This window comes from Drosophila subobscura, chromosome U (genome assembly GCF_008121235.1).
Source record: "Drosophila subobscura isolate 14011-0131.10 chromosome U, UCBerk_Dsub_1.0, whole genome shotgun sequence".
Lineage (NCBI taxonomy): Eukaryota > Metazoa > Arthropoda > Insecta > Diptera > Drosophilidae > Drosophila > Drosophila subobscura.
This window is the reverse complement of record NC_048534.1, coordinates 1,985,188-2,011,903: the sequence shown is the minus strand read 5'-3', so window position 1 is coordinate 2,011,903 and position 26,716 is coordinate 1,985,188. Positions and strand designations below refer to the sequence as shown.

Here is a 26,716-nt window from a genome sequence, read left to right as displayed (position 1 = left end):
TCAAGAGAAGGCCGCCATGGGTAATGTGGTGGAGAGTGAGGGGTGGATGGCGGGTGAGGGGCAATACATATTGTGTGTGGGCTATGCATTAATAGAGCTCTAGGAGACAGCACTGAGCAAAATATGTTCGAAACGAAAACAATAGCATTATTTATGTGCCGAAAAAACAACAATTTTTGTCTTTTACCATATTGCATTTTAAAAATTACTAACTTTAGCCTGATTTGTTTTTTGTTGTTTTCGGTTTTCTAAACGTTTGTTTTTTTTTTGGGTTTTTTTTTTATATTTCAACTTTAAAGCCTAACAATTTGCTTAGAGATTCTAGTGTAGAGTTTTTGGGTTTTCGTTTTATCTTAGTTATTTGTAAGTTAAAAGTATTTCGTTTTCCATATTAATGCTAAACACGTTTAAGGTACAATACATATTTCAGCTAATCTACAAAATTGCTGCTACCAATTCTCACTTATTTAGCTCAGCTTAAAGTTGATACAAAGTTTATTAGGTATATATATTTTTTGTATTAAATTTGTTCTTTTCTTCGTTTTTCATCCTTTTTATATGCACTTCATACTTTCACTTGTATAATTTACCTATCACGCAAACGAAATTGACAAGTTTTTTCATGTACGCTGCTCATGAGTATCTGAAAAAGAAGATCCCAATTAAATTAGTTTCAATTTAAATTCAAATTCGGTTATTATCAATAGAAAATGTTGAAACATCGATAGAGAGACGCTACATATCGAATAATGCTAAATCGATACTTGCAAATACCGTCGCACCACTAGCAACACCAACTAATTTACCGGTAAAAAGATTGATAAGAATTTTAATTTCGTGTTTGTTTTAGTGTTTTAAAATACATATACATATGTATTAAACTAAGTGCTTAAGGTGCAGGCGTGTGAGTTTTGCATAGCATAAAGAAAGCAAATAACCTTTTAACTCCATTTCTACGGCGTTGTACCTAATCAAGTGTGTCAATACCCACGAAAATGGCCAAAATTTCTAATTGAGATTGAAAACATTACAATTAATCATATCAAGCGAATACAACATTCTAGTTCAACATGCAAATATCTATGGTGAGGAGGGCACATCCATTCCATTGCATAAGTCTGTGTGTGTGTGGATCACTTACCTTGTGTGATTGCGAGTGTGGCTGCGGGTGTGGGATGTGCGGATGTGGATGCATTGATGAGAGAAGCGGGCTGCGACGTTGAGGCTACCGCTGCTGCCACTGCAGAAGCGACGCCCGTTGCACCATTCAGTTCTGTGCCCTTGGCGTCGCCGCGCTCCACGAGCCGCTGTCGTAGGACTCGTATCTTTTCCTCCTTCTACGGATTGATGAATACAAAAAATGTAAGAGTAACCCAAATTTGTCATTTATTTGCTTACCTGTGTGATTAATCGTTGTAATTCCTCGTTTTCCGTGACCAGTTTCTGATAGCGTTCTTCATCCTCCTTTGATATGGCCGAATCGGGATTGTATTTCGACTCGGCTTTATCCTTCGGATGTCGTATTACCTCAATGACCTGCAAGCACACATTTGCATCAAATGTTAAAGGTTATTCGTTGTGGACTCACCTTTGGCACAAAAATCAGCAGCATGCTTAGGAAACAACAGAATATCACAGCTAGAGCAACAAAGGCAAATGATGCGTCCTGTTGCGATGCAATGACCATGCCCACCGGCGCTGTTATCAGGCAAAGAACGACCACATTGTAGATGCTCATGCCCACATACCGTGAATCGTTGATCTGTTTCACTTTAATGGAGCGCGTCTCATAGGCCAAAAAGAGACCAAAAACCAGAATGAGTCCTTTGAAGCCATAGACAAGTCCTGTAAGTACATGTATTTCTTCGTAAGTTCCTGACGGAAAATTATAATCTAGAAATATATGTACTTACCCAGCCACATGGAATTTCGCTGACTCTCACAATGCTCAAGCTCTGGACGTATTTTAATATCATCAGTTGTAGATACTGGATCTTCGAGTGGGAATGTTTCGAGATAACGCTGCAGCGGATCAAATATCTGCCATGAGAGTAATATCACTAAATCTATTGATAAGAGGCCCGAAACCATGGTGTATAGCTTCCAAGGTTCCACTTTTTTCTGCAAAAACGCAAAACATTAAATTTGGAGATTTAGTGTTAATTTTAGTTATACCTTCGGGTCAGTTTTCGCTTTTGTTGTAAAACGATGCACACGCCAGACTTTGCTGAACATGGCACCATAGGCTAATGTAAAACCGGTGGATAATAACCAAGCTCGAGCTTGACAAATCTAAAAATAGTAGATGGTACAAATATGAGTTACAGTTTGAATAATTTTGCAGTACCTACCTTTGGGTATTCCTCGGGGCTAACAAAGCGTCCGTCCATGCCCAATAAGATGACTGATGTGAGACAGATGATGACACCAAATAACATGATGGTATTGCAAACGGGATGTGAGGATTGTATAACTCTGGAAATTTGAAAGGTATTAAGAATGATAGATGGAAATCTATAATTCATTCATGATCAGTTACCTTCTATGCTTATTCCATATATTAAAGATGATCAAGGCAAATGCAACAAAGATGCCGCAACTGGAGATGGTGCACATGCACACAAATAATGGCAAGGAGACTGTGCGTAGGACATGGGTAACAATTGTGCGATCTTGAGGAACCTAAATGCAGATATAAAAATAAGAAATGAATGTTCATGAGATTTACTCATAAGGAATCGCAATTAATCGTGATATATGAGTGCCTTCTGCACCCTCTGACGATTTTGTTCATGTCCCATGATCACATAAAATGAGACCTGACCAAAATCTTTGCTATTGTGATGAATATTTTGTGCCCAGATCTTGCAATTGATGTCCACTCTTTCGTTTGCCTTCAGGTTTCGAAGCTTGATAGCCACAATACGGTGGAGATCATCTCTATCAAAAGAGTTTTGTACAAATTTCTCCTCAATATCCGTGTATTCCGTTCTGACGGCTGCCTCTGGATAAAACTCAATTTTAAGTTTATTCTTCGGTTTGGTGGTGCATGTAAACCAAATGCGATTCCCACATGTCTTTTGGGTTGTAATTTTCCTTAAGAGACTCTTTAATATGATGTCATGGGGTCTTTTGTTGTTTTCTCTATCCACCTGATCGAAATGTGTATATGGAACAGTTTTGAAACCAATTTGACGATTAATTTTGAGGAAAACACATGGCGCACTGCTTTGATAGCCAAACTTTTGATCTGCTGTGCATGGACCAAAGCGTTCATTTTCCCCCGAGTCGCCAAATCGATGGAAAAATGCCAATGTCCTGGTGTACATATCATTGACATCTGTATCGTTTCGCGGATCAAATGTAAGCCTTCGCGAAAAAATCGTAGCAAGACTTAGATAGGGTTGCACCATCTTTGCAACTGGTCTATTTTCGGTAGTTACCTCTGTTACATGATCGATCCAGGCCATGCTGAAGAGACACGCAAATAATATATATCCGACGGCACATAGAACCGTATAAATCCAGTGCATGGGAAGTCGAGCTAGGTATGTACCCTGGAAGTCATCACGGAAGAGTCTATTCCAATGATTTCTACCCAGAAAATGGTTTTTGCAGCCCTCATAGTAGGATCTACTGCCAGTTTCCACCTCATATGTCCCATACTCCGCCTGTGTCCTTGCAAAAAGTTCGTTAATGTGATTCATTTCGATTTTATAGGGCTTTATCGGATCGAACAGTGTATCATCATGAATCGGTTCGCAAGGATTTACTGTGTTAACCCCAATGTCGCGTAGGAGACCGTAACAGTGGTAGTGTATCTGCGATATGGATGGCTCTCTTTTTATTTCCTCAGAGATCTCTTCTATTTTCTCTTCTATTATTTCCGTATTCTTTGCCATTTCTTCCTCAGCTGCGTATACGATAATTTCATCAAAATCATCTAGTTCCCATCTTTGAGGCACTCGAGAGATTTTAGTATTAATGGATTTATGTTTTATAAGCGGATCAACACTCTCATCCTCCATAGACAATACACTGTCCCGACCTTCTTCAGATAACTGGCGCGTGCCTGTTGCCTTGGGACCCCGTAATTCTTCTAAAGTTCTGACTTTGCTGCGATTTCTCAACTGAGATTCCTCCAGGTCTCGCTGGGCATACCATTTTTGTATATCTTCTGATGTTAGAAACTGAGTTCTAGTCATATCAGGTGTAGGTCGTCCTTTGCCACTTCGATATAAAAAACCAATGGATAGTTCATGTCTGACACTGTCCAACGATGATCTCCTAACACTTGGGATATCTTGAAGCGTATTACTGTTGCGGTCCGTTACCGTTTCACCGCAGTGTGGTAAGTCCCTTTCGGTATGAGGAAAACTGTTATCTGAATCGCTCTGTGGTTGAGAGGTCTGCATACTTGCGTTCGTATGAGGACTCTCGAGACTTTCATAATCCTTCATTTGCCGCTCTTCATTCGTCTCAATTAGATCAAGATATTTTAATTTTTTCTGTGTAGTTTCTGCATCTGTGCTTCTCTCTGTGGTAATATTTTGATCCACTGACTCCCGATCATTTGAAAAGTTTGCTTTAGTTTTGATGTTCACATTTTGTTGGCTTTCTTCAAGAGCTTCCCTTTCTTGATGATTGGACCTATTTTCTGAATCTCTCAAAGGTTCGGAGATCCTTGGCAATGCATTTCCTTCTTTGTTTTCTGTAGCTGCTTTTACCTCATATATTTTTGATTCCTTTTTTTGATAATCTGCAGTTGTTTGTTTCGATTCGAGAGGTTTTACTGTATCTGAACCTTTTTTGAGCTTTGATTTTGGTTTTGGACTAACCGGAGGAGCTGGCGTTTTGCTGGAACTTGCGTTTTTAGTATCCTTTGAGCCATTATTTGGTTTCTTTTGCTTGTTATCTTTGTCAGACATTTTGCTTATTGATTTTCAGAATGCTTTAAGCCTAAACTTGTTTGGTTTGAATGATAGTACAATGCTCACCTTGCCACCAATCCATTGCTCGGTATTCAACCAGGTAAGGTTATCCAGTTGGGTGTCGTAGTAGCCCAACTTCTCGTACTTGCCCTTTACCATCTGTTCAATCTGTGTGAGGGCAATACGATCGCCCTGCGAGCTGAATGCCACAACGCCCTACAAAAAAGTTAATCCTTTGTAGAACATTTTATAGATGTAAAGATATGTTTTAGAATATTTACCGACACACCCAGAAACTGTGTTGAATTCATGGCCGCATAGATCTCATCGGCAATTTCCTTGTCCGTATAGGTGAAGTCTTTCAGTGATTTCTGGCCCATCGTTAGACGCTCCATTGTTTTGTTAAAAGCTAGTGCCACACTCCAGACAGCATCATAGGCTAGGGGTGCCTCCTGATAGCCCTCCGGATAGCGACCATGACTTATGTCGTAGTTATCCTCAATTAAAGCCTGATTCAGTCGATGTCTAAGATTGGATAAAGATATATTTTTACTAAAATGACCGACCCGTATTTTATTACTATGTATAAATGAAAGGCCTTACCGAAATTCCTCTGCAGTCATACCGGATATTGTTGTCTGATTGTTCTGATTCCACATGAGAGCCTCGGTCGTTAGATGTCCTTCGGCAGCTATACGCATTTGCTCAACGGTACAGGTGATGCCCTCAGATACTAAATTAACCTCATACCAATTATCTTCATACCAGCCTGAACAGAAAGAAATTCGCATAAATTTCCCATAAGTGAAAGGACACATGACACGAACGGAGACTTACCTATGAAGAACCATACATGTGCCCGCCCATAGAGCTGCTGCTTGTACATTTCACAGAGCACTCGACGGGCAGCGACCACATAAAAGAGTCCCACAATGATGCGTGCGTCCTGGCGTCTTAAATTACGTACGGCGTCTGTTGGATCGGATAGAAATGATTGTCTAGTTACAATTTCAACGCCAGCTTCCATGCATCGATTCTCAAGATCTTCTACGGTCTGAAAAAAATGTAAATGTAAATGTAATGCAATGTTTTGTTATTCCAGCTATACCAGCAGAGCAGAGACATACCGATATAAATACTTCTTCGGCCTGTTGTAGGATGGCCACGCGTGACCAACCGAATTTCTTCATCAATTTTATGCGAGTTGGATTGTGCACTGTGGCCGATGGATGGGTGCGGAAAAGCGTTGGGAAACGCTTACGATCGGACAGGGCAGGACTCGACGCTCCATAGCATAGCTGTGGAGAGTGTGGAAAGAGCATCGTTATAGAATTTGCATTTTGCATTCCATTATGCAATTTTGCAGGCAGCACACTCACCACGATGAGATTCCACATTTTGGCAGCCTCCGCCACAGTGGTGCACACAGTGCTGCATCCCGCTAGTAGCATGAGTTTTTGTGGTTTGTTATACAGCAGATTGTACATCACACTGGCGCCCAGTCCCGGCTCGCACTGTCAATGGCAATGGCAATAATATAAATACGGAAAGTGAATTAGCTTTCCAACCTCATTCGATGGCTTTCCAACAGAACAATTATATGTACGATTATCTACATACATATGTACATATTTATTTTCTACGGCTAAATGCTATTCTGATTTTAAATATGTATGTAAATGTGAATTTCTTTTTTATTTCTGTCTGTCAGCGGAGGGGAAGTAAGTTCTGAATTATTGGCTCAGATATTTACTCTCATATGTATGGGGTACTATTGAATATTATTTATATTGTAGTGGTTCTTATGCAGCTATAAAAATTCAAACAAAACGATTTTTATTATGTGAAAATTCGGCTCTTGTGTGATTTATTTCTGTATGTCAGCGAAGGGGAAATAATAATTAATTTGATTCAATTGCTGTGAGATTTACGAGTGCTCCGGATGATTTAGTAAAACGTTAATTCGTGTCGATTAATGTACAAGATTTGTTGCGGAGGAAGTGGTTAAACTCTTATTAAATGTAATCGATTTTCAACTGTAAAATGTAAATAAATGGTAAATTAAATATTCCATAGTTTCATACACACCATAAACCCCAGAATTTTAATTTTGTGTAGCAATAAGGATTGTATTATTAGGTTTAAATAGTTTGCAACTTATTTCAATAGACAAAAAAATAATGCTAAGCTGCTGCCAATTACCAGCTGTTCAATAAACTCAAAATAAATATTTGTTGCAAAAAAGCACTTAAAATGTGGTAAATTTATTTTCACAAAGTTTATTTTGGAATTTTAGAATACATATGTATATATGTACCTATGTATTTATGTGAATACATGTGTGTATGTACAATGTAAAATGTGTTTTTCGAAATTGTATTAATTTTTCCCTTCCCACATGGGGGTTAAATTAATATTTAAACGTTTTAGCACCATTTGAAATAAAAATCGTGTCGAGTACTGTTATTGAAGGTGTCCTTATTGTGTGGTTCAACGAAAATAAGGACACCAAGTCCACCAAGTTCTGCACCAAGTCCACCAGAGATAAAAGCAGTCAAAGCACAGTGTTTCTGAGGATAATTCTGAGCCAAAGTCGGCCAAAGTGGGTTTCCCAGCTAATAAAGCCATACAGCCATTTTTATGGAATACACACGGAATATCCACATTATCTACCTTCAGAATCGTACTAAATCAATGGCGATCAACAATGGAAACCAACCTATTGTTTCACATTTTTTCAAAATATTTATTTTTTCAAAGCAAAGACCACTATCATGTAGCAAACTCTTCAAAATTAAATTATTAAACAATTATTATGTTTTTTCACATTGCCTTTAAATGATTAATCAGCACACTCCATTGTCGTTGCCCTCACACATACAGCGAGAGCCTTTTCACTCGCACTTTTCACTCGCACGAATTTCTTAATTTTGCCGACGAGACCTCCTTATATAGTTGCTTTATGATTTTGCAGAGCCTGCAGAGAGCGGCCATTGATTCTGAGAGAGCCGATAGCGAGAAGGAGAGATCAGTCGAAGTGGCCATTCGTACTTAAGCAGTCACGCATCATTTTGTTAACGCGCATAATTAAGAATACCCTAATGTAACAAATGTAAACTTGGATCTACTTTAATAAATATAAGTTCAGCATTACTTAATAAATGTTCACATTGCCATCAAGCAATTCTAAAAACAACTACATATATTTAATGCGAATGCTTAAAAAGAAACGACCACAAGAAACTAAGTTTTTCAGTTTCATTAAAAAACATCTATCCATTATGATACGAAATGAGCCTGAGAAATGCTAAGAAAGGTATATAGAGCTAAAGAGCTATAGAGATTATGTTGACAAATGAAAACAACTTTTATATAGTAGTAAACCTTAACGGTTTTTTCAAAATTTCTTATTTTACTTTTTATATATATTTTTTCACTTTTAACAGTGAGAGCATACAGCCATCTGGATGAAAAATTTGGTGGCTCCAGCTTTTATAGTCTTTGAGAACCAGGCGCTCAACAAGACGGACGGACAGACAGACATGGCTATATCGTCTCGGCTATTGATGCTGATTAAAAATATATACACTTTGTGGGGTCGGAAACGCTTCCTTCTATGTGTTTCATTTTTTCGGCACAAATACAATATACCCTATTTACTCTTCGAGTACCGGGTATAAAAAATGTTTTATTCTTAGGAAGGCCGAATGTTTTTCAGCCCGGCCTCGTATATCCACGTTGACCATATGAATTATTCATTCATTCAGTTATTAATTCTCTCCATTCATTCATTTACATGCCAAACTCTTTTTTTCAGTTTCCTCTTCAACTTCCTTTTCGGCTCCACCAAACAGATGCCACCCACTCTTCCTGCGCTACGCTGACGACAATTTTCATATTTATTAAGGGCCTTGCGTGTAAACAACTGCTATAATTGTTTTTTTTTTTAGTTGCTGCTTTGGCTCCGTATTCGTGGACTGCTTATGCATAAGCATTATCCTGTACAACGATTTACTGGTACTGGAAGTGCTGCTCCCTCCAACATCATCTATGTGTATGCCTGGCTATTTTTATGTATGTGTGCCAAGACCCGAGGCATGCCGCATTATGACCCAGAGTCACTGCCAGGGCGAGTCCGAGCGCTCTTGTTAAATAGTTACCCCTCTGTAGGTAATACTATTAACAGAGGGTATTATGAGATCTATGTGGAGAAGTTAGCAAGGCAGCGAAAGCAGCATAGTTGGGGCATATTAAGGTAATTTCTCATCCCATAACTCTACCCGACACGATTCTTCCTCAAGGAACCAACCAACCAATTTCCCAGACGGTATTTTCAGAATGGAAATGTTTTTTACACCAAATCTAAGACACTTGAGTTATGTGAACAAACGGCTACCTTTTAACAAATGAACGTTTGTGAGACGCTTCCTAAGCGTCACAACTTTTATACCCGGTAATCTCTTAGTAAACTTGTCTGTACCTTAGTGGTTTTTTCGAATGTTAAATTTTACATTTTTTCCACATTTTTCATTAACATCACTTCTCAGACCAACACGCCCTTTTAGCTCGCCACCCTCCTAGTAATTCACACTGCATGAGGCAGAGTGTGCGAGCAAGAGAGAATGAGCAACAAGAAACACGCAAATGCAAAAAATCTGTGACGGGCTATTCATTCTGGCTATAATAATGATCCAATCTAGTCCCAATTTGGTGATCTGATAGATTCCTTACGGAACTGCTACGGAATTATCTTCAAAATTAAGCATGTGGCAGATTTTCGCCCTCTGTGGGGGCGGGGCGATATTTTGATATACACTTGTAACAGTGTGATATCACATGAGTCTTCACACAAAATTTGGAATCTCTACCTCTTATAGTCTCTGATATCCAGGCGCTCATCAAGACGGGCGGAAGGACGGACAGACAGACATAGGCTCGGCTATTGATGCAGAGAAGAATTTACATACTTTATGGGGCCGGAAACGTTTCCCTCTGTGCTTTAAATAACAAATTTCATCAACTTTCGGGCACAAATACAATATAACCAATATAATCTTCAAGTAACGGGTAAAAAAATAAGTTTTTAAAAATTCTTAAAAGAAAAGTTCTGCAATAGAAAAAAAACATATTTCATTAAAAAATGTTAATGCCCCAAATCTAATTTCAGACAAAAATTCTTTTGGTTCCGTAAGGAATCAAAAGTTTGATTTAGTCGCGATGTGTAATTAGTAAGAAATATTAATTTTAGTTTAAGAAAATTCAAAATAAATCTCGCAGTTGAAAGTCAAAATATAGTATTTATGAATGCTGCCAAAGATCGTAGACAAGGAATTTATTCATTGTTTTCCCTGAACTTATAAGAGTATTTCCAGCTTCGTTGCTACCCTTCAATCTGTTATTCTTACCACTCCGTGGCCCTCCCTGTGCATGCTTCGTTGGGACATTTCACACATCAAAGTAGGTCAAGCTAAAGGCAAAGTTAAAAGTTGAAGCTCGGGCTGTTTCTGAAGCTGACTCTGAGCCTGAAGCTGTCAGATTGGAATGAGAAGGCAATGGCAAACATTCCGTGCGTCGTTTGCCGCTTGTCGCCGTGCCATGTGATGTGGCAGGGAGATAGCAACTAATTATGCAGCATTTAACGGAAGCTGTTTGCCAAAACCACAAACATAACGCAACGCAGCGGAACGCATTGGATGCTCAAAGCCTGCGAGGCGAGAACGGGGAGTAGACCATACCAGTCCTGAAACTGAATAAAATTTACTACTCCCCTACTACTCCCTTATACAGAAGCCATCTGTCCGTACTACTGGCCACGAGTATGTGAAAGTATAATATGTACTGTCCGACTGTCTGTCTGTCTGTCTGTGTCCCTCTTGTCAGCCTTGAATTAAAATAACTCAAATGATGAGCTGAAAGCTAAGAGAGCGATAGGTAGAGTGAGTGATAGGTAGAGTGAGACAGAGCTCGAGCTCTCGCGAGCGCGGTAAAGTGACCTCATTCAAAACTCAAAACAAGTAGTTAAGCTTTTCGCTCACTTAAAACTAATGAGGTCCGCGCTTATAAATAGACAGCACCCATGCCTCAAGCCCTACACCCCACTCCTGCCATTCAACATACCGCATGCCACAGGAGGACCACCAGACTAGACCAGGGCCAAAACCAAAGTAGTAGTGAAAACCGCAACAACTGTACCGCAAGCGGACCCTTAAAATTAAGAGAAAACGAGAAGGGACGTTTGAGACGCTTCTTAGGCGTCACAACTTTTATACCCGGCACTCAGTACTACATCTGCACCTTAGCGGTTATTTTACATTTTTTCTTCATCTGTCATATACACCAACAACACTACTCACGCCAACACGCTCCTTTTGCTCGCCACCCTCCCCTAGAGCAACACTCTGCAGAGTCAGGGCAGAAACGCGGCAGAGACGCGGCAGAGTGGCGGCAGTAGCAGAGACGTGCCAGAGACAGAGGCCACAAACTGCGCGAAGCAGAGTGTGAATGAGAGAATGTGCAAAAAACAAATATAAGCTGCGGGACGGGGTGGGTTTGGCCACTGCTAATTAATTTCTTCATTGAGGCTATAATAATGCTCCAATCGGATCCGAATTTGGTGATCTGATAGATATGGTCATTCCCTACGGAATGGCGTTTTTAGTTTTCTTTTTTAGTTTTAGTTTTTAGTTTTCGCCCTTTTGCGGGGGCGGAAGGGGGCGGGGCTCATTTTTGAAACACACTTGTAACAGTGTGAGCATACAGAAGTCTGGATGCAAAATTTGGTGGCTCTAGCTCTTATAGTCTCTGAGTACTAGGCGCTCATCAGGACGGACAGACAGACATGGCTCTATCGACTCGGCTATTGATGCTGATCAAGAATATATATACTGTATGGGGTCGGAAACGTTTCCTTCTGTGCGTTACATACAACCGTTATTCGCACAAATACAATATACCCTATTTACTCTTCGAGTACCGGGTATAAAAAAGCAAAAATATTAAATAAATAAAAATAGTTGTGTAAATGTGGATAGTTGGTTGGGGTTGGGGGCTGTACACATTGATAGGGGTATTTTATTCAGGGACCAAAGTTCCTTTCGAGAAAGGGTCCCTTGGAAACTCTCCTACTGGCCATTAAATATGATATACGACATTTTATATGGCTACTTGGGGATGGAGGTAGGTGGGTAGGTGGCGACGGCATTTGTCTGACAGTTTAAGGTTTTACATTTTCTGCCATTAAATATGCTTCGAGGGATTCGAGTTGCAAGAGATTAATTAAAGCATTGAAATATATTGGCTGGGAATTCATTTTGAATTGGATGTGCTCGCGTTGCCCACTGCAAAGAATTGATTTTTTAAGGAATTTATAAGAAACGAGGAGGGACGTCTGAGACGCTTTGAACGCGTCACAACAATTTTATTTATTTATTTATTTATGTATGTATATTATTATTTATACCCGGTATCAGTACCTTAGTGTTTTTTGCCGAGTCGATTGAGCCATGTCTGTCTGTCCGTCCGTCTGTCCGTCTGTCCATCCTTATGAGCGCTAAGTACTCAGAGACCATAAGAGATAGGGCAACCAAGTTTTGCATTCAGACTTCTGTATGTTACAACTGTTACAAGGGTATTTAAAAAAAGAGCCACCACAAAGGGCGAAAGTCTCCCACAGCCACAATTTTGAAGATAAAAGAAAACAAAAACCATTCCGTAGGAAAGGACTATATCTATCAGATCACCGAATTAAGATCCGATTGGATCATTATTATAGCCAGAATGAAGAAATTCATTTGCAGTGGCTAAACCCACCCCGTCCCGCATTTTTTATACCCGGTACTCGAAGAGTTAATAGGGTATATTGTATTTGTGCACAAAGTGAATGTATGTAACGCACAGAAGGAAACGTCTCCGACCCCATAAAGTATATATATTCTTGATCAGCATCAATAGCCGAGTCGATTGAGCCATGTCTGTCTGTCCGTCCGTCTATCCGTCCGTCCGTCCGTCTTGTTGAGCGCCTGGATCTCAGAGGCCATAAAAGCTAGAGCTTTTATGGAAGGAAGGCCCCGCCCCCTTCCGCCCCTGCAAAAGGGCGAAAACTAAAAACTAAAACTAAAAAAGAAAACTAAAAACGCCATTCCGTAGGGAATGACCATATCTATCAGATCACCAAATTCGGATCCGATTGGAGCATTATTATAGCCTCAATGAAGAAATTAATTAGCAGTGGCCAAACCCACCCCGTCCCGCAGCTTATATTTGTTTTTTGCACATTCTCTCATTCACACTCTGCTTCGCGCAGTGTGTGGCGCTGCCCCTGCCGATCCTCCGCCACTGCCTCAGCTGTGGTTAAACCCACCCCGTCCCGCAGCTTATATTTGTTTTTTTCACATTTTCTCATTCACACTCTGCTTCTGCTGTGTGCGGCCACTGCCTCTGCCGCGAGTCTGCAGTGTGTGGGTCTAGGGAAAGGGAGCGAGCTACAAGAGCGTGTTGGCGTAAGAAGTGATGTAGATGTAGATAACAAATGAAGAAAAAACTTAAAATCTAATCTAAACTTTAGTATCTTAAATCTGGGTAAAAAGAACTTGGATTATTTGAACAGCGTCTTGATACAGCTAAAAAGTAGACTCGAACACTTTGTGATTTCAGCGTACCGTCTGGGAAATATTAGCTTTGAAATGCAAAAATGTTGATTTTTGTGCGGTATTTTTCACAAAAATTGAGTACCCGATATCTATCAGAAAAAGTCGGTTTGGTTTTTCGAGGAAACAAAAAGTTTGATTTTGTCGAGTAGTGTTATGGTCCTATTTATTAACTAATTAGCAGAACTAGTTAAATCATCATTGATAGTCAAAAACATCAATAAATTGTAGAAAAGGTTAAAAAATATACTATCTTACACCTTTAATCATTAAATATATAGATGAAATCCAATGAAATCTTTTAAGTTTTTGGAAATAGGGAACACATTTTCTTTCTTAAGTATCCTTAGCTCCAATTGTTCATTGTAATTCACGTTAATTTCACCATATGCTCTAGCCTTAATATCTTTTCTTTGAGTACAAATGACACACACACACATAAAACAGCGATTTATCCTAACTCTAGTTTGATGAATGTAAATTCCTGCGTAATGGTTAACGCTCAGCTTCAAATCTTGACCGGCCGTCACCTCGTATACCTCAAACTCAATTACAATTTATGTACGGTCGTTAATCCCAAGAAGGGAAAATTGTGGCAAATAGATTTCTGTTACTGCTGCTGCTGAAGTGTGGGGCAGAATTTAGTTAACCAACGCACGGGAAGTTATATTAGTATTGAAAAGTAAAAGATAAAATGTTACTGAACATGTTCTGCTCACATGCAGGCAAAAGACAAAAGAAAAAACGAAAAAGAGATGAGATGAGAAGTACAGAATTCAAAACTTATTTCTCTCTCTCATACATGCACATATTCATACGTGAATGAATACATGCGTGCATTGCTAGAGATGGTAATTTTCTACATGAAGGACTGGCTGGCTGAATTGCTCAGAATTTTCGCAGAATTTAATTGGTGGAACACTGTTGAGTATAAATACCCTTTAGTTGGCTGACAGAAATCATAATAAAACCGGGAGGCCGAAGCCCGGACAGACCGGATCAAAGTCTCTAGAGAAATATGCTAATGAATGCCAGTACGGCCAGCCCCTACCATTTGGTGAGGCACACTCCAGGCATCAGTGGAATAGTGAAACAGAAAAAGAAAAAAAAAACATAAGTGGCACCCAATGGGAAAAGTCTGAGCATACCAGACCCCATATACATATGTATGTACATACAAGTATCATATGCCAAGGAGAATATGACTGAATGTACAAAAATATTTACATATTTCGGTATTGCTAGACAGCTTATCCTATATTTTGAGTACTCACCTCACTGTCATTGCTGTGGAGGATGAGCCTGAAGCCGGGTAGGAGATTTGGCTGCATGTTGACATCCTCCAGTGCCATTTTTGCGGCCGGCATGCATGCCTGCCCGCCCTGCCATCCTCCCTTGCCTTCTATTGGGAAGATGCCACCTATGTGCAGCTCATCGGGCCTACCCGCCTCGCCTTCCTTCAGGTGCGGCGAGTTGGCGATCAAACAAAGCAAAAATATCCAAAACGTTACAGCACCATCACTTGTCATATCCTGAAATGGAAACAGAGAGAGTGAAACTGAGAAAAAGCCCGAGGATGAGCAAAACTAATAAAACGCTGGAAATGTGATTACCGAATTGCCAAAGCGAGAATACAGAAAAATACAAATCGGGGAATACAAATACAAACAGAAAAATATAAAAATAAGAAGGACAACACCCCAACCCGAACGCAGAGCCCACGGCTAAGGGCGAACCAAGCCCAAAAAGCGATGAAAATCAAAACGAGAGAGAAAATAAAACCAGAAACAGACGAAGCGTTTAGCTTCGTTTTATGTGCCAAACAATTTTTATGATTAGATGGGCAAACGTGTGTGTGGATATAATGTGTGGATATATATTTAAGAGAAGCGTTGTGATCTTGGATGAAGTTAAAGATAAGTGCACCAATGCCCGTTCAACGATCGACAGCACTTTCAATCCCCTTTTTGAGCAATCACAATTTTTATATGGATTTAGATGGTTAATTTCGATTGATTGTTATGGGCTTAGTATTAGCTTAAAAGCTTCAGAGAAAAGTATAAAATATTTATTGGAAAAATGGAATCAGTGCTTAAAAATCAATTGATATGTGAAATTTAGACCACTTTAATGCATCATTTAGTGGGATAACCTTTTAACGTTTCCATACAGACAGATATCCACTCTGCATATCCATATCATGGTTCCTGTCTTATTTAGAAGCTTTATTTCTGTTGTATGTAACGCACAGAAGGAAACGTTTCCGAACCCATAAAGTATATATATTCTTGATCAGCATCAATAGCCGAGTCTATGTCTGTCTGTCTGTCCGTCTGTCCGTCCTGATGAGCGCCTAGTACTCAGAGACTATAAGAGCTAGAGCCACCAAACTTCTGTATGCTCACACTGTTACAAGTGTATTTCAAAAATGAGCCACGCCCCTTTCCGCCTCCGCAAAAGAGCGAAGATAAAATAAAACTAAAAACGCCATTCCATAGGGATTGACCATATCTATCATATCACCAAATTGGGATACGATTGGATCATTATTATAGCCACAATGAAGAAATTAATTAGCAGTGGCCAAACCCACCCCGTCCCGCAGCTTATATTTGTTTTTTTCACATTCTCTCATTCACACTCTGCTTCGCGCTGTTTATGGCCTGGCCCCTGACACGTCACTGCTTCTGCCTCTGCCGCTGCCTCTGCCCTGACTCTGCAGTGTGTGTTTCTAGGGGAGGGTGGCGAGCTAAAGGAGCGTGTTGGCGTGAGTAGTGTTGTTGATGTAGATGACAGATGAAGAAAAATGTAAAATTTGACAAATAACCGCTAAGTTGCAGATGTAGTACTGAGTGCCGGGTGTAAAAGTTGTGACGCGTAAGAAGCGTCTCACACGTCCCTTCTCGTTTTGAAAGGATTGCAGCTTAAATTTCGTTAGCTTCAGGTTTTGTTTCCTATTTTATGTCAAAAAGATATTTTATTTTATGAAAAGGGTTTATATTTCTTTGGGAAATCCGGAGAAAAAATTTGGAGCATTCTTTTATTAAATATGTCTGGGAAAATAGAAATCTTCTTATTTTGCTGCCACATAATTGTTGTCTTTAATTGTGGAAGTAAAAAGAGAAAAATATATATGAAAATGTTTTTTTAAATTTATTAATTTAAAAAGTATTGTAGGTATTACAAGCTTGATATAATACGACTCGAACAAATGTAAATGATATTCTAGGAGTTCTTTATCAAAGATTTCTGTTTAAATTTGGCTGATTTTCCCTTGTTGTTTCTGCATTAGTTTGATTACACTACTCGACTATATTGAACTTTTTTTTCTCAAGGAACTAAACTAAATTTTCCTAAGAATTTAAACAAACTGGTATTCTTTGTCATTGCTTTTTTTAGAAAAACCGGTTCGATTTTGTAGATAACTTAAGTATCTTTGATTATATTGTAAATTATATTGCCATTCTGAAAAGTACATTGGAAAGAGTATTTCTGGCTTGAGTACTCAAAAAAAAATTTAAAAAAAAATACCAAAGTTCAAAAATATCCTAACGGATGTTAACGGAAAATTGAGGGTTTGGTCAAAAAATTTTAACTCAGCCGATTCTCCATGGTTTTTCAATGAGCAATACCTTAAACTACGCCAACAAAATATAAGACAGGAAACAATTTTCTTCTACTTTTCCTGAGTTTTTAAAATCAACATTTCGTACATTTTTTGCATTTAAAAGCTTAATATTTTTCAAACGATACACTAAAACCAGTAAGTGTTTGGGGATACATTATGGATGCATTTATCAGCTTTATAGAATGGATAAGCCATTACAACCAGATGTAAAATACTTAAGTTATGTGAAAAAAGGCGCTACCTCTAAACGAAACGTTAAGAAACAATACCGGTTTTTTTAATTCTTAAAAAAAAGTTCTGTCATAGAAAAAAATATATGTATTATCAGACCATTTCTAAGCCCCTTTTCTTTCAGAAAAAGTTGGTTTGGTTCCTTTAGGGAAAATCGTGTCGGGTAGTGTTATCTTAGGTTGTTTTTGTTGTTTCTGAAAAAATCGAATGAACGACAAAGCGTATCACAATTAGCACGTAGTCCAATAATACCATAAATCGACTATTTACATTTCAATTAAAACCACCTCCGGAATCCTTCCACATTAAAATACATTTTTGTATTAATTAGTCAAATCTCATTAGGAACTACAGTGGCTGCTGCCACACCAAATCAGAATCTGAATCCACACAGAACATTCCCCCAGGCTTATCCTCCTATCTTATGTATGTACATACATACATATGTATGTAAATAGGAATAGTTTATTTGGGGTGATAGTCCGCAATTGGAAGCCAAATCAATTCTATAAAAATTCACTTGAGTGCTGACCAAATTGAACTTGGATTTAATAGAAATCGCTTTTCTCGCTTTCTCGCAATTTCGCTTTTCTTTTTGCTGTAACATTCGATTTGTCTTTTTTGTATCTTTCCCTACGTTTGTTTCTTTTTCTGAGGTTTTTATTTGTCTCTCTGTTTCACGCTCGCTGTCTCTGTGTGTGTATCTGCGTCTATTTTGATGTGTATGCGGTATGTACTTGTGTGCGGTATCCATTTGAGTTTTGATTTGAAAGCTTTTCAGCTTTGTTTCAATTGCGATTTGTCGAAACAAATAAATAAATGAGCAGTTTCTATTTATTTGTATACCCGGTACTCGAAGAGTAAATAGGGTATATTGTATTTGTGCGAATAACGGTTGTATGTAACGCACAGAAGGAAACGTTTCCGACCCCATAAAGTATATATATTCTTGATCAGCATGAATAGCCGAGTCGATAGAGCCATGTCTGTCTGTCCGTCTGTCCGTCCGTCCGTCCGTCCGTCCGTCTTGTTGAGCGCCTGGATCTCAGAGACTATAAAAGCTAGAGCCACCAAATTTTGGATCCATACTTGTGTATGCTCACACTGTTACAAGTGTATTTCAAAAATGAGCCCCGCCCCCTTCCGCCCCCGCAAAAGGGCGAAAACCTCCCAAATCTACAATTTAGAAAACTAAAAACGCCATTCTGTAGGGAATGACCATATCTATCAGATCACCAAATTGGGATCCAAATGGATCATTATTATATCCACAATGAAGAAATTAATTTGCAGTGGCTAAACCCACCCCGTCCCGCAGCTTATATTTGTTTTTTTCACATTCTCTCATTCACACTCTGCTTCGCGTAGTGTTTGCGGCCTCTGTCTCTGCCGCGTCTCTGCCCTGACTCTGCAGTGTGTGGCTCTAGGGCAGGGCTCGGCACGGCCCTATCCCATGGGTGCGGGACAAGGCGCTGCTGCTGCGCTGCGGCTGCGCTGCCCTCACGTACAAGCGTATTACAGTGATTCGTACCAATACCAATGTTCCGTTTTGCGTGCGTCTTCACACACAAACGCAAAAACGGCTCGTTAATTGTATAGGTGCCGAGCCCTGCTCTAGGGGATGGTGGCGAGCTAAAGGCACGTGTTGGCGTGAGCAGTGTTGTTGATGTATATGACAGATGAAGAACAAATGTAAAATTTGACAAATAACCCCTAAGCGCAGATGTGGCACTGAGTGCCGGGTATAAAAGTTGTGACGCGTAAGAAGCGTCTCACACGTTCCTTCTAGTTTGTGTTTCTTTTGTTTATATTTTCTGGTCTCGTTTTCATACCCGATACGCGAAGAGTAAATGGGGTATATTGTATTTGTGCTCGAAATGGGATATATGTACATATGTACAGCTGTGTTCAATGAAATAGTAGTGCCGCACCTCACCACTTTCAAAACTATTTTTAAGACATTTTCAATCATCCAAATTAAACAAGTGATACCTTTTTAGAAAGCCTGGAATGTACACATTACGAACCAGAAGGAATTTTGGATTAATTGCATTCCATCTTCTTGATTTACATGACTTTACAAAAATACCCATGAAAACTGCTGTTCAATGAAATAGTAGTGAATTTTTTGAAAATCTAAAAAAAAACCGAAACTTAAGTTAATACCTATCTTTCATATTCTATATGTTTCTTGAGGTTTAATATTTAGTTTTTTAATAATTTTGATTTAGTTACTTCCTTACTCCCGCCTGGAAGGAATTAATAAGGTCCTGCCCAAGCTCCAATAGGATTTTAGCCAATCCTTTTTCAACCACTGGCTCTAACCTTACTCTGGATGCCGAAATTGCATTTATTATAATGCATTTGGCATTTCCCCATAAGATTTTGATAACATTCAGATCCAGGGACTGATTTGAACATCGAAAAACGCCGACCTTTTTAGATGAAAAACAATTTACCCACCCAGTTGGCGAGCTTTCTTGAGTATTTAGGATCATTATCTTGTTGAAAGCTCCTTTTCAAAGGTTTTTTCAACTGGAATATGAATGTTATGTATGAAAAAGCATGCTGGCCCACACAATTTTGTAAAATGCTCCAACTAGGAGGCTAGGAAGTACCACTTCATGAGGACTGGAGCTCATAAGGATCAGCCCAACATGCCCAATACCGTTTTTTTCAAGAATTTGAACACTAATCTGATGTCTGTGAACGCCAAACCTATTCTTTTTGTTATTTCTTACCATATTATACAACTTTACACTCATCAGTCAAAAGTATTTTTTTGTCACTGCGACACAGCTCAGCCACATGCGTTCTTGCAAACTTTAGCTGTATACCCCTATACTCTCAGAGACAAACGCGTAGCTTTTTTTTTTGGGACTTCTTGCAATTAAATAATATGAAGTCATTCGTCAACGAGCTGCCATAACACTTACAGTGTGATACAAAATTGTTTTCATAATTTTTGAGGATATTGAAGACCTTGACCTTGCCTTCGACCATCTACTAAAACACAATTTTTTCGCATAAAAAATCATTTTTCAGGGTGCATTTTTTAGTTTAAACTATTAAATATAACAGTAAAAGCACATTCAAATTAGTTTTGAATTCCATTATACCTCCTGATTTTAGTTTTTAGTCTAATTCTAAAGTCTCCCATATTGGACCGTTCAATGATTACTTCTACGCTCCAAAAACAAAAGTACCGCTATATTCAAACATTTCTTTCATCAAAATATTCAATATATAAACTAAGCTTACTGATGGTAACTCTTTTGAATTGATTTAATTTGTTTTTTAATTTTTTTTTAATACTTGCACCCAGCACTACTATTTTATTGAACAGCAGTTTTCATGGGTATTTTTCTAAATTCATGTAAAACAAGAAGATGGAATACAAATGGAATAAGATTTCATCGGGTTTATAATGCTTACGTTCCAATCTTTTCAAAAAGGTATAAATTGTTTAATTTGAAAGAGTGGAAGGGTCTCAAAAATAGTTGTGAAAGTGATGGGGTGCGGCACTACTATTTCATTGAACACAACTGTATGTACCCCATAATGAATATATATTCTTGATCAGCATCAATAGCCGAATCGATATAGCCATGTCTGTCTGTCCGTCCGTCTTGATGAGCATCTGTATGTCAGAGATCATAAGAGGTAGAGTCACCAAATGTGTGAAGACTCATGTGTCAGTAAAGAATAGCCATATCTATCAGATCGACAAATAAGGGTCAGATTGGATTAATATTATTATAGCCAGAATGACGAAATTCATTTGCAGGGGCTTCCCCTGCCTCATGCAGTGTGAGAGTCTGGGGAAGTGTGGCAAGCCAAAAGGGCGTGTTGGTGTAAGAAGAGAAGAGAGAAAAAATTTAAAATTTCAAATAAACATAATGTATGTACATATGTACATATGTATATAAAAATGTATCACACTAAGTTACATTCGCATCTCACACGTGATCGTTTTCGTCTGAACATATTCTGCGAAAAGGTATTTTGCGCTTCAGCGCCTGAGTCTTATCGGTTTTACTTTGGTTTTGTTTTTAACAGAACTCCCAGTTCTGCTCCTATTGGCTTTATTTCTCTTATCTTCCCCTTTAGATTTTGCTTTTCTACCGTTTCCAATATCTCTTTTTTGTTCGTGCTAATAGATTTAGTTTGTTTCTTATTATACCCGGTACTCGAAGAGTAAATAAGGTTTGTGTTCGAATGTTCTTGATCAGTATTAATAGCCGAGTTGATATAGCTATGTTTGTCTGTCCATCCGCCGGCAGTCCTTATGAGCGCCTAGTACTCAGAGACCATAAGAGATAGTACAACCAATTTTTGCATCCAGACTTAATTATGCTCACACTGTTACAAGTGTAATTCAAAATTTCGCACGGCCCACAATTCACAATTTTGAAGATAAGAGAAAACTAAAAACGCAGTTCCGTAGAGAATGGCCATATCTATCAGATCCCTGAATTAAGATCGCCTCAGATCCTTATTATAGCCAGAATGAATATTTGCAGTGGCTTCCTCCCATCCCTTCCAGCACCTTTGCGTACGCTTGCTTATAACTGATACCGGAGTATCTAGAACATATTTCAACGGCTTCTTCAACTACGACAGCAACGACTGCACAACTAAACGACTGACAACGGATTGCCGACCGCTCTTTCGCTGTGCTCTGACGCTTCCACGCTCTCTCGCTCTCGCGATCTCCTCTTTGACCTACATATGCTCTCTTCTCTCTGCTCTCTTGGGGTGGGTCTATTATATTACATACATATCATGTGTATTACACTAAGGCTACTTCCATATAAATGTACATACATACATACAACACATGTATATACTCACTGAGTGACGGGTACGAAGCGTCTCACAAACGTGTCTACCAGTTGATTTGTGTCGCCGGAAGCGTCTCTGTAGCCTTGTATGTATGTACATATGCCTCTTTCGTGCGTGTGTCTGTGCGAAAGGTGGAGTACCCAGTCGGACCGACTTGAAGTGGTTGCGAAAAAGAATCGATCTTGCACCCCTCCCTGGTAGACTATGTAGAACCACATATAACTGTATCTGTTTGTCGTCATAGGTATGTAAGTATCATCGATCAGGTAGCAAAAGAAGCAAGGGTTGCACCGTACCTTAACAGAAATGCGGTGAGTTATATTAAAAATGATTATTAAATAATATTCAAACTGATCTGATCTCCTTTTTATATTCATATGTAGTTACATTAATATTTCTATGCCGTTTTTATATTTTTCAAAATATGGATATGCACATTTATTGTACAATTTATTGTACATGTTTACAGTTTGCCTTCATTTATCTGTAACATAGCCAACATCTCTTCTTTTTGAGTTGTTTGAGAACGCTCTTTTATGCATGCCACAGATGTGCTTTGGAATGATTCCATTGAACAGTTGCGAAAAAGTTTTTAATAGGTTCCTGTGGCACGATATTATATGCATGCTCCATACATTCCCAAGGGACGCATTTAGATGCATTCCAAAGATGTGTACTGTAATGCTTCTTTCTACACTGGATGGGAAACCCGAGTGTTTCACGAAGTCGAATTTAAAACAACCACCAGTTCTACATACGTTTCAAAAGAACCGTTCTTACCTATGTAGAAAAAAAAGGTACTGATTCCCAAGTGTTTCACCCCTTCAAATTTGAAAAAAAAAGTCACGCATTGTGTACTAATGCTTAGTGGAAAAGGTAGCGATAAAGAAGTACTGTTTGGAAGCAACTAGGTCCGACTGGGTATATGCACACTTTTATGAACGCACTCATTAACACATCTACACAGGGGTACGTTTGCATATTACTGTCGGCGTTTATTGAATGAGTGCCCTCGAAAGTAGGCAACATAATTTCGCTATACACTCAGACTCAGAGGCGCACACATGAACAGACACGCATGAGCATCTCACCAGTCATCCAGCCGTCCCCCTTCCAACACTCGAAAATTGTTTGATAGTTAATCGCACTGAACCGTTAATCATGTTGTGAGGGGTTGGGAGGGAGTTGCCGCTAGGTTTTGGGGTGTGGTTGGAGATTTTGCGAGTTGACACCTTTTGAAGGTGAGTGGAAAAGAGGGATGGGGATTGTGATGGTTGGGGGGGCCTAACAGGGGGACTAACTTCCTAGTGACCTAGTTACCCGCACACACACACTGAAAAACTAAATTGTATTTGTGCACAAAGTGCATGTACATATGTAAAGCACAGAGAGAAACGTTTCCGACCCCAAAAGGTATATATATTCCCGATCAGCATCAATAGCCGAGTCGTTAGAGCCATGTCTGTTCGTCCGTCTTGTTTGTCGGCTAGTTCTCAAAGACTATAAGAGCTAGAGCCACCAAATTTTGCCTTAAGACTGCTGTATGCTCACACTAATACAAGTGTACATACTTCAAAAATTTGAAAAAATTTAAAATGTCAAATGTAAAATTCGAAAAAAAAAACTGCCTGAGTACCGGGTATAAAAGTTGTCACGCGTAAGAGACGTCTCACACGTCAATTCTCGTTATACCCGGTACTCGAAGAGTAAATAGGGTATATTGTATTTGTGCGGATAACGGTTGTATGTAACGCACAGAAGGAAACGTTTCCGACCCCATAAAGTATATATATTCTTGATCAGCATCAATATCCGAGTCGATTGAGCCATGTCTGTCTGTCCGTCCGTCCGTCTGTCCGTCTTGTTTGTCGGCTAGTTCTCAGAGACTATAAGAGCTAGAGCCACCAAATTTTGGCACCAGACTGCTGTATGCTCACACTGAAACCAGTGTATTTCAAAAATGAGCCGCGCCCCCTTCCGCCCCCGCAAAAAGGCGAAAACCTTCCAAATCTACAATTTTAAAGATAACAGAAAACTAAAAACGCCTTTTCATAGGGAATGACCATATCTATTAGATCACCAAATTGGGATCCGATTGGATCATTATTATAGCCACAATGAAGAAAATAATTTTCAGTGTCCAAACCCACCCCGTCCCGCAGCTTATAGCCGCACACTCTGCTTCGCGCAGTTTATGGCCTGGCCCCTGACACGTCAGTGCCTCTGCCTCTGCCGCTGCCTCTGCCGCGACTCTGCAGTGTGTGTTTCTAGGGGAGGGTGGCGAGCTAAAGGAGCGTGTTGGCGTGAGTAGTGTTGTTGATGTAGATGACAGATGAAGAAAAAATGTAAAATTTGACAAATAACCGCTAAAGTGCAGATGTAGTACTGAGTGCCGGGTATAAAAGTTGTGACGCGTAAGAAGCGTCTCACACGTCCCTTCTCGTTTTTATATTGTATCAAAGAAAAAATTATGAGAAAATGTTCAGCAATGCTATATTATACATACATACATATATACAAAGCGTTCCTGGATTTAAAAAAATTGAAAACTGCACGTGAGTGCAGAGACACTTCCAGTGTCTCAACTTTATTATATTTGTACGATTGTACACGAATTTCTGCACCAATCTGCACATTTTCTTTCGAACTGTCTTAAGTTTGCGTGCAATTTTTCAAATTAATCGAAAAATCGAATTCTAAATTTTATTTAGAAGATTCTTTATCATCCTCAAAATTAGAGATATGTTTTACCGCTTAAATGCAATGGAAGTTGACATCTTCTTTTGCACTTTTCTTCTTCACTGAGGTCAACATTGAAAAGAAGTCGGAGTTTTTCAGACCTTATGTTTCATCCTAAAAACTTGAATTGCTGAGAAAGTGCACAAACGTGCACATTGCTATGCAGAGCATATAACAGCTCTGTTAAAAAGCGGATAACTGAACAGTGCACTGCAGTGGTAAGTTCTGATACATTTTGGACTACATCATTTTGAAGATTAATGCTTTTCGGATACATCGCTGTTAAAAATATATTATATCACACTTACTTATTATAACACTCAGATTAAACACATATGTACATATGTACATACATATGTATGTATGCATGTAAATGTGTACGTACTGACATAGAACTGGGTATAAAAGGTGGCCACTCGTAAGAACGTCTCACAACGTTCCTCCTTGTTAAATATTCAATATGGCACACGTGTAGCTGAGGTAACGTTTTCCTGAAGTTTCCAGCTATGGATATATCGAAGGTCATACGTTGACCATGTGCTACTGCGAAAAATCAGCTAAATCACATTTAAAAGGAATCCAAAAATATAAAAAATATAGTCACAGATAAATCTAAATGTGTAACCAAAAATGTTGCCAACGTTCAAGAATTAATTGATGTCCCAAAATCGCAAAAATCGTAGGCATAAAAAGCGTCTGTGTAATTATAGATTTTAAAACCATACTTTGGCAATACAAATACCAATTAATAACGCTTATCTGTTTTACATTTTTCGGCTCATTGATGTTGTGGGAATATTATTGAAACCTTAAAAAAATATTTTAAGATATTATATATGTACCTTATACGTATTATATTATATTATATTACATACATACATACATATGTAAATTAATTTAGAATCCGTGAATTTATGTCTAATTTATATATCTTTTTGCGGTGTACTCTGCCTGTATGGTTAACTTTGTCAACGTTTCCACATCCCTTTTTTCCCATCCCCCTTTCCCTGCCTTTTTTCTCCTGCTCTTCTTTTAAACTTCACTTACTTTGCGTATTGCCGTTTAAAAATGCGATGCGATTCTGGGTTGCTGCTATTTCTATTTGCTGCCTGCTTCTTTTGTTGTTGCTGTTGCTGTAACTTCTTCTTTTTAGTCTTTCTCTTCGTTTTTGTCCTTGTCGTTGTCTGCTGCTGCTTTAGCTGCCTGGGCCGGTGCCTCAATTGTTTCATAAGACGCAATCTATCTCTTCACTGGATTGGAGGCGCAATGCGATGTATGCTCAGTGTGAGGGTCTGTGTGTTTGTGTTAAAGCTATTGTTGTTGTTGAATTTGTTGAACGTTGCTGTTGTTGTTGCAGTTGCAGTAGCAATTGTTGTCGCTCCAGGTTTGGCGGCGGTTTTGTTGTTCAAACATAATTTGATGACTGCGCACTACAATCGATAATCCCATGCACAAATGCAACCCAGCGCATCGGCATTGGCTTAAATCCATTTTAATGAAACCAATTCCGTAATCCCCAAATGATGAGTATTCCTCCACACTCGCTCTCTCTTCCACTCACTATCTGTGTCTTCTTATCTCTGGTTGTTGCACTTTCACCATAAAAAAAATAAAAAGTTAGACAAAAAGTAAAAGGTAAAGAAAAGTACAGGGACAAACTCGGGAGGGGCGTGAGCTTTTTCTGGATTTTTTTTCCT

At 39.0% G+C, this 26,716-nt stretch overlaps 2 protein-coding genes across 3 annotated transcripts; both read right to left on the bottom strand.

The window, feature by feature from the left end:
- Nucleotides 1-271: 271 nt before the first annotated feature.
- Nucleotides 272-26,716, bottom strand: LOC117901132 (gamma-aminobutyric acid type B receptor subunit 1). Of its 2 annotated transcripts, XM_034811773.1 has the most exons (17): nt 26,067-26,716; nt 14,851-15,108; nt 6,311-6,445; nt 6,059-6,229; nt 5,769-5,985; nt 5,535-5,700; nt 5,213-5,456; nt 4,998-5,147; nt 2,540-2,682; nt 2,352-2,475; nt 2,176-2,292; nt 1,914-2,121; nt 1,589-1,845; nt 1,399-1,536; nt 1,142-1,337; nt 939-1,008; nt 272-643 (listed from the first exon to the last, which is right to left on the bottom strand). In XM_034811773.1, the coding sequence occupies exons 2-16, from the start codon at nt 15,103-15,105 to the stop codon at nt 968-970; spliced, it is 2,562 nt and encodes an 853-aa protein (XP_034667664.1). In that variant the 5' UTR covers nt 15,106-15,108; nt 26,067-26,716; the 3' UTR covers nt 272-643; nt 939-967. The 2 variants fall into 2 exon arrangements, with proteins under 2 accessions (XP_034667664.1, XP_034667665.1); XM_034811774.1 differs by lacking the exons at nt 939-1,008; nt 26,067-26,716 and having other exon boundaries at nt 14,851-15,105.
- On the bottom strand, nt 2,728-4,959 carry LOC117901133. The gene has a single exon (XM_034811775.1). The coding sequence runs from the start codon at nt 4,926-4,928 to the stop codon at nt 2,745-2,747; it is 2,184 nt and encodes a 727-aa protein (XP_034667666.1). The 5' UTR covers nt 4,929-4,959; the 3' UTR covers nt 2,728-2,744.

Bases quoted from the DNA above. Each gene is read 5' to 3' on its own strand.
- LOC117901132 (XM_034811773.1), bottom strand. From the start codon at position 15,105: ATGACAAGTGATGGTGCTGTAACGTTTTGGATATTTTTGCTTTGTTTG. The intron at 1,846-1,913 runs GTAAGTACATAT...ATGTACTTACAG, and splicing joins GCGAAATTCCATGTGGCTGG to GACTTGTCTATGGCTTCAAA. The intron at 1,338-1,398 runs GTAAGCAAATAA...ATCAATCCGTAG, and splicing joins TACAACGATTAATCACACAG to AAGGAGGAAAAGATACGAGT.
- LOC117901133 (XM_034811775.1), bottom strand. From the start codon at position 4,928: ATGTCTGACAAAGATAACAAGCAAAAGAAACCAAATAATGGCTCAAAG.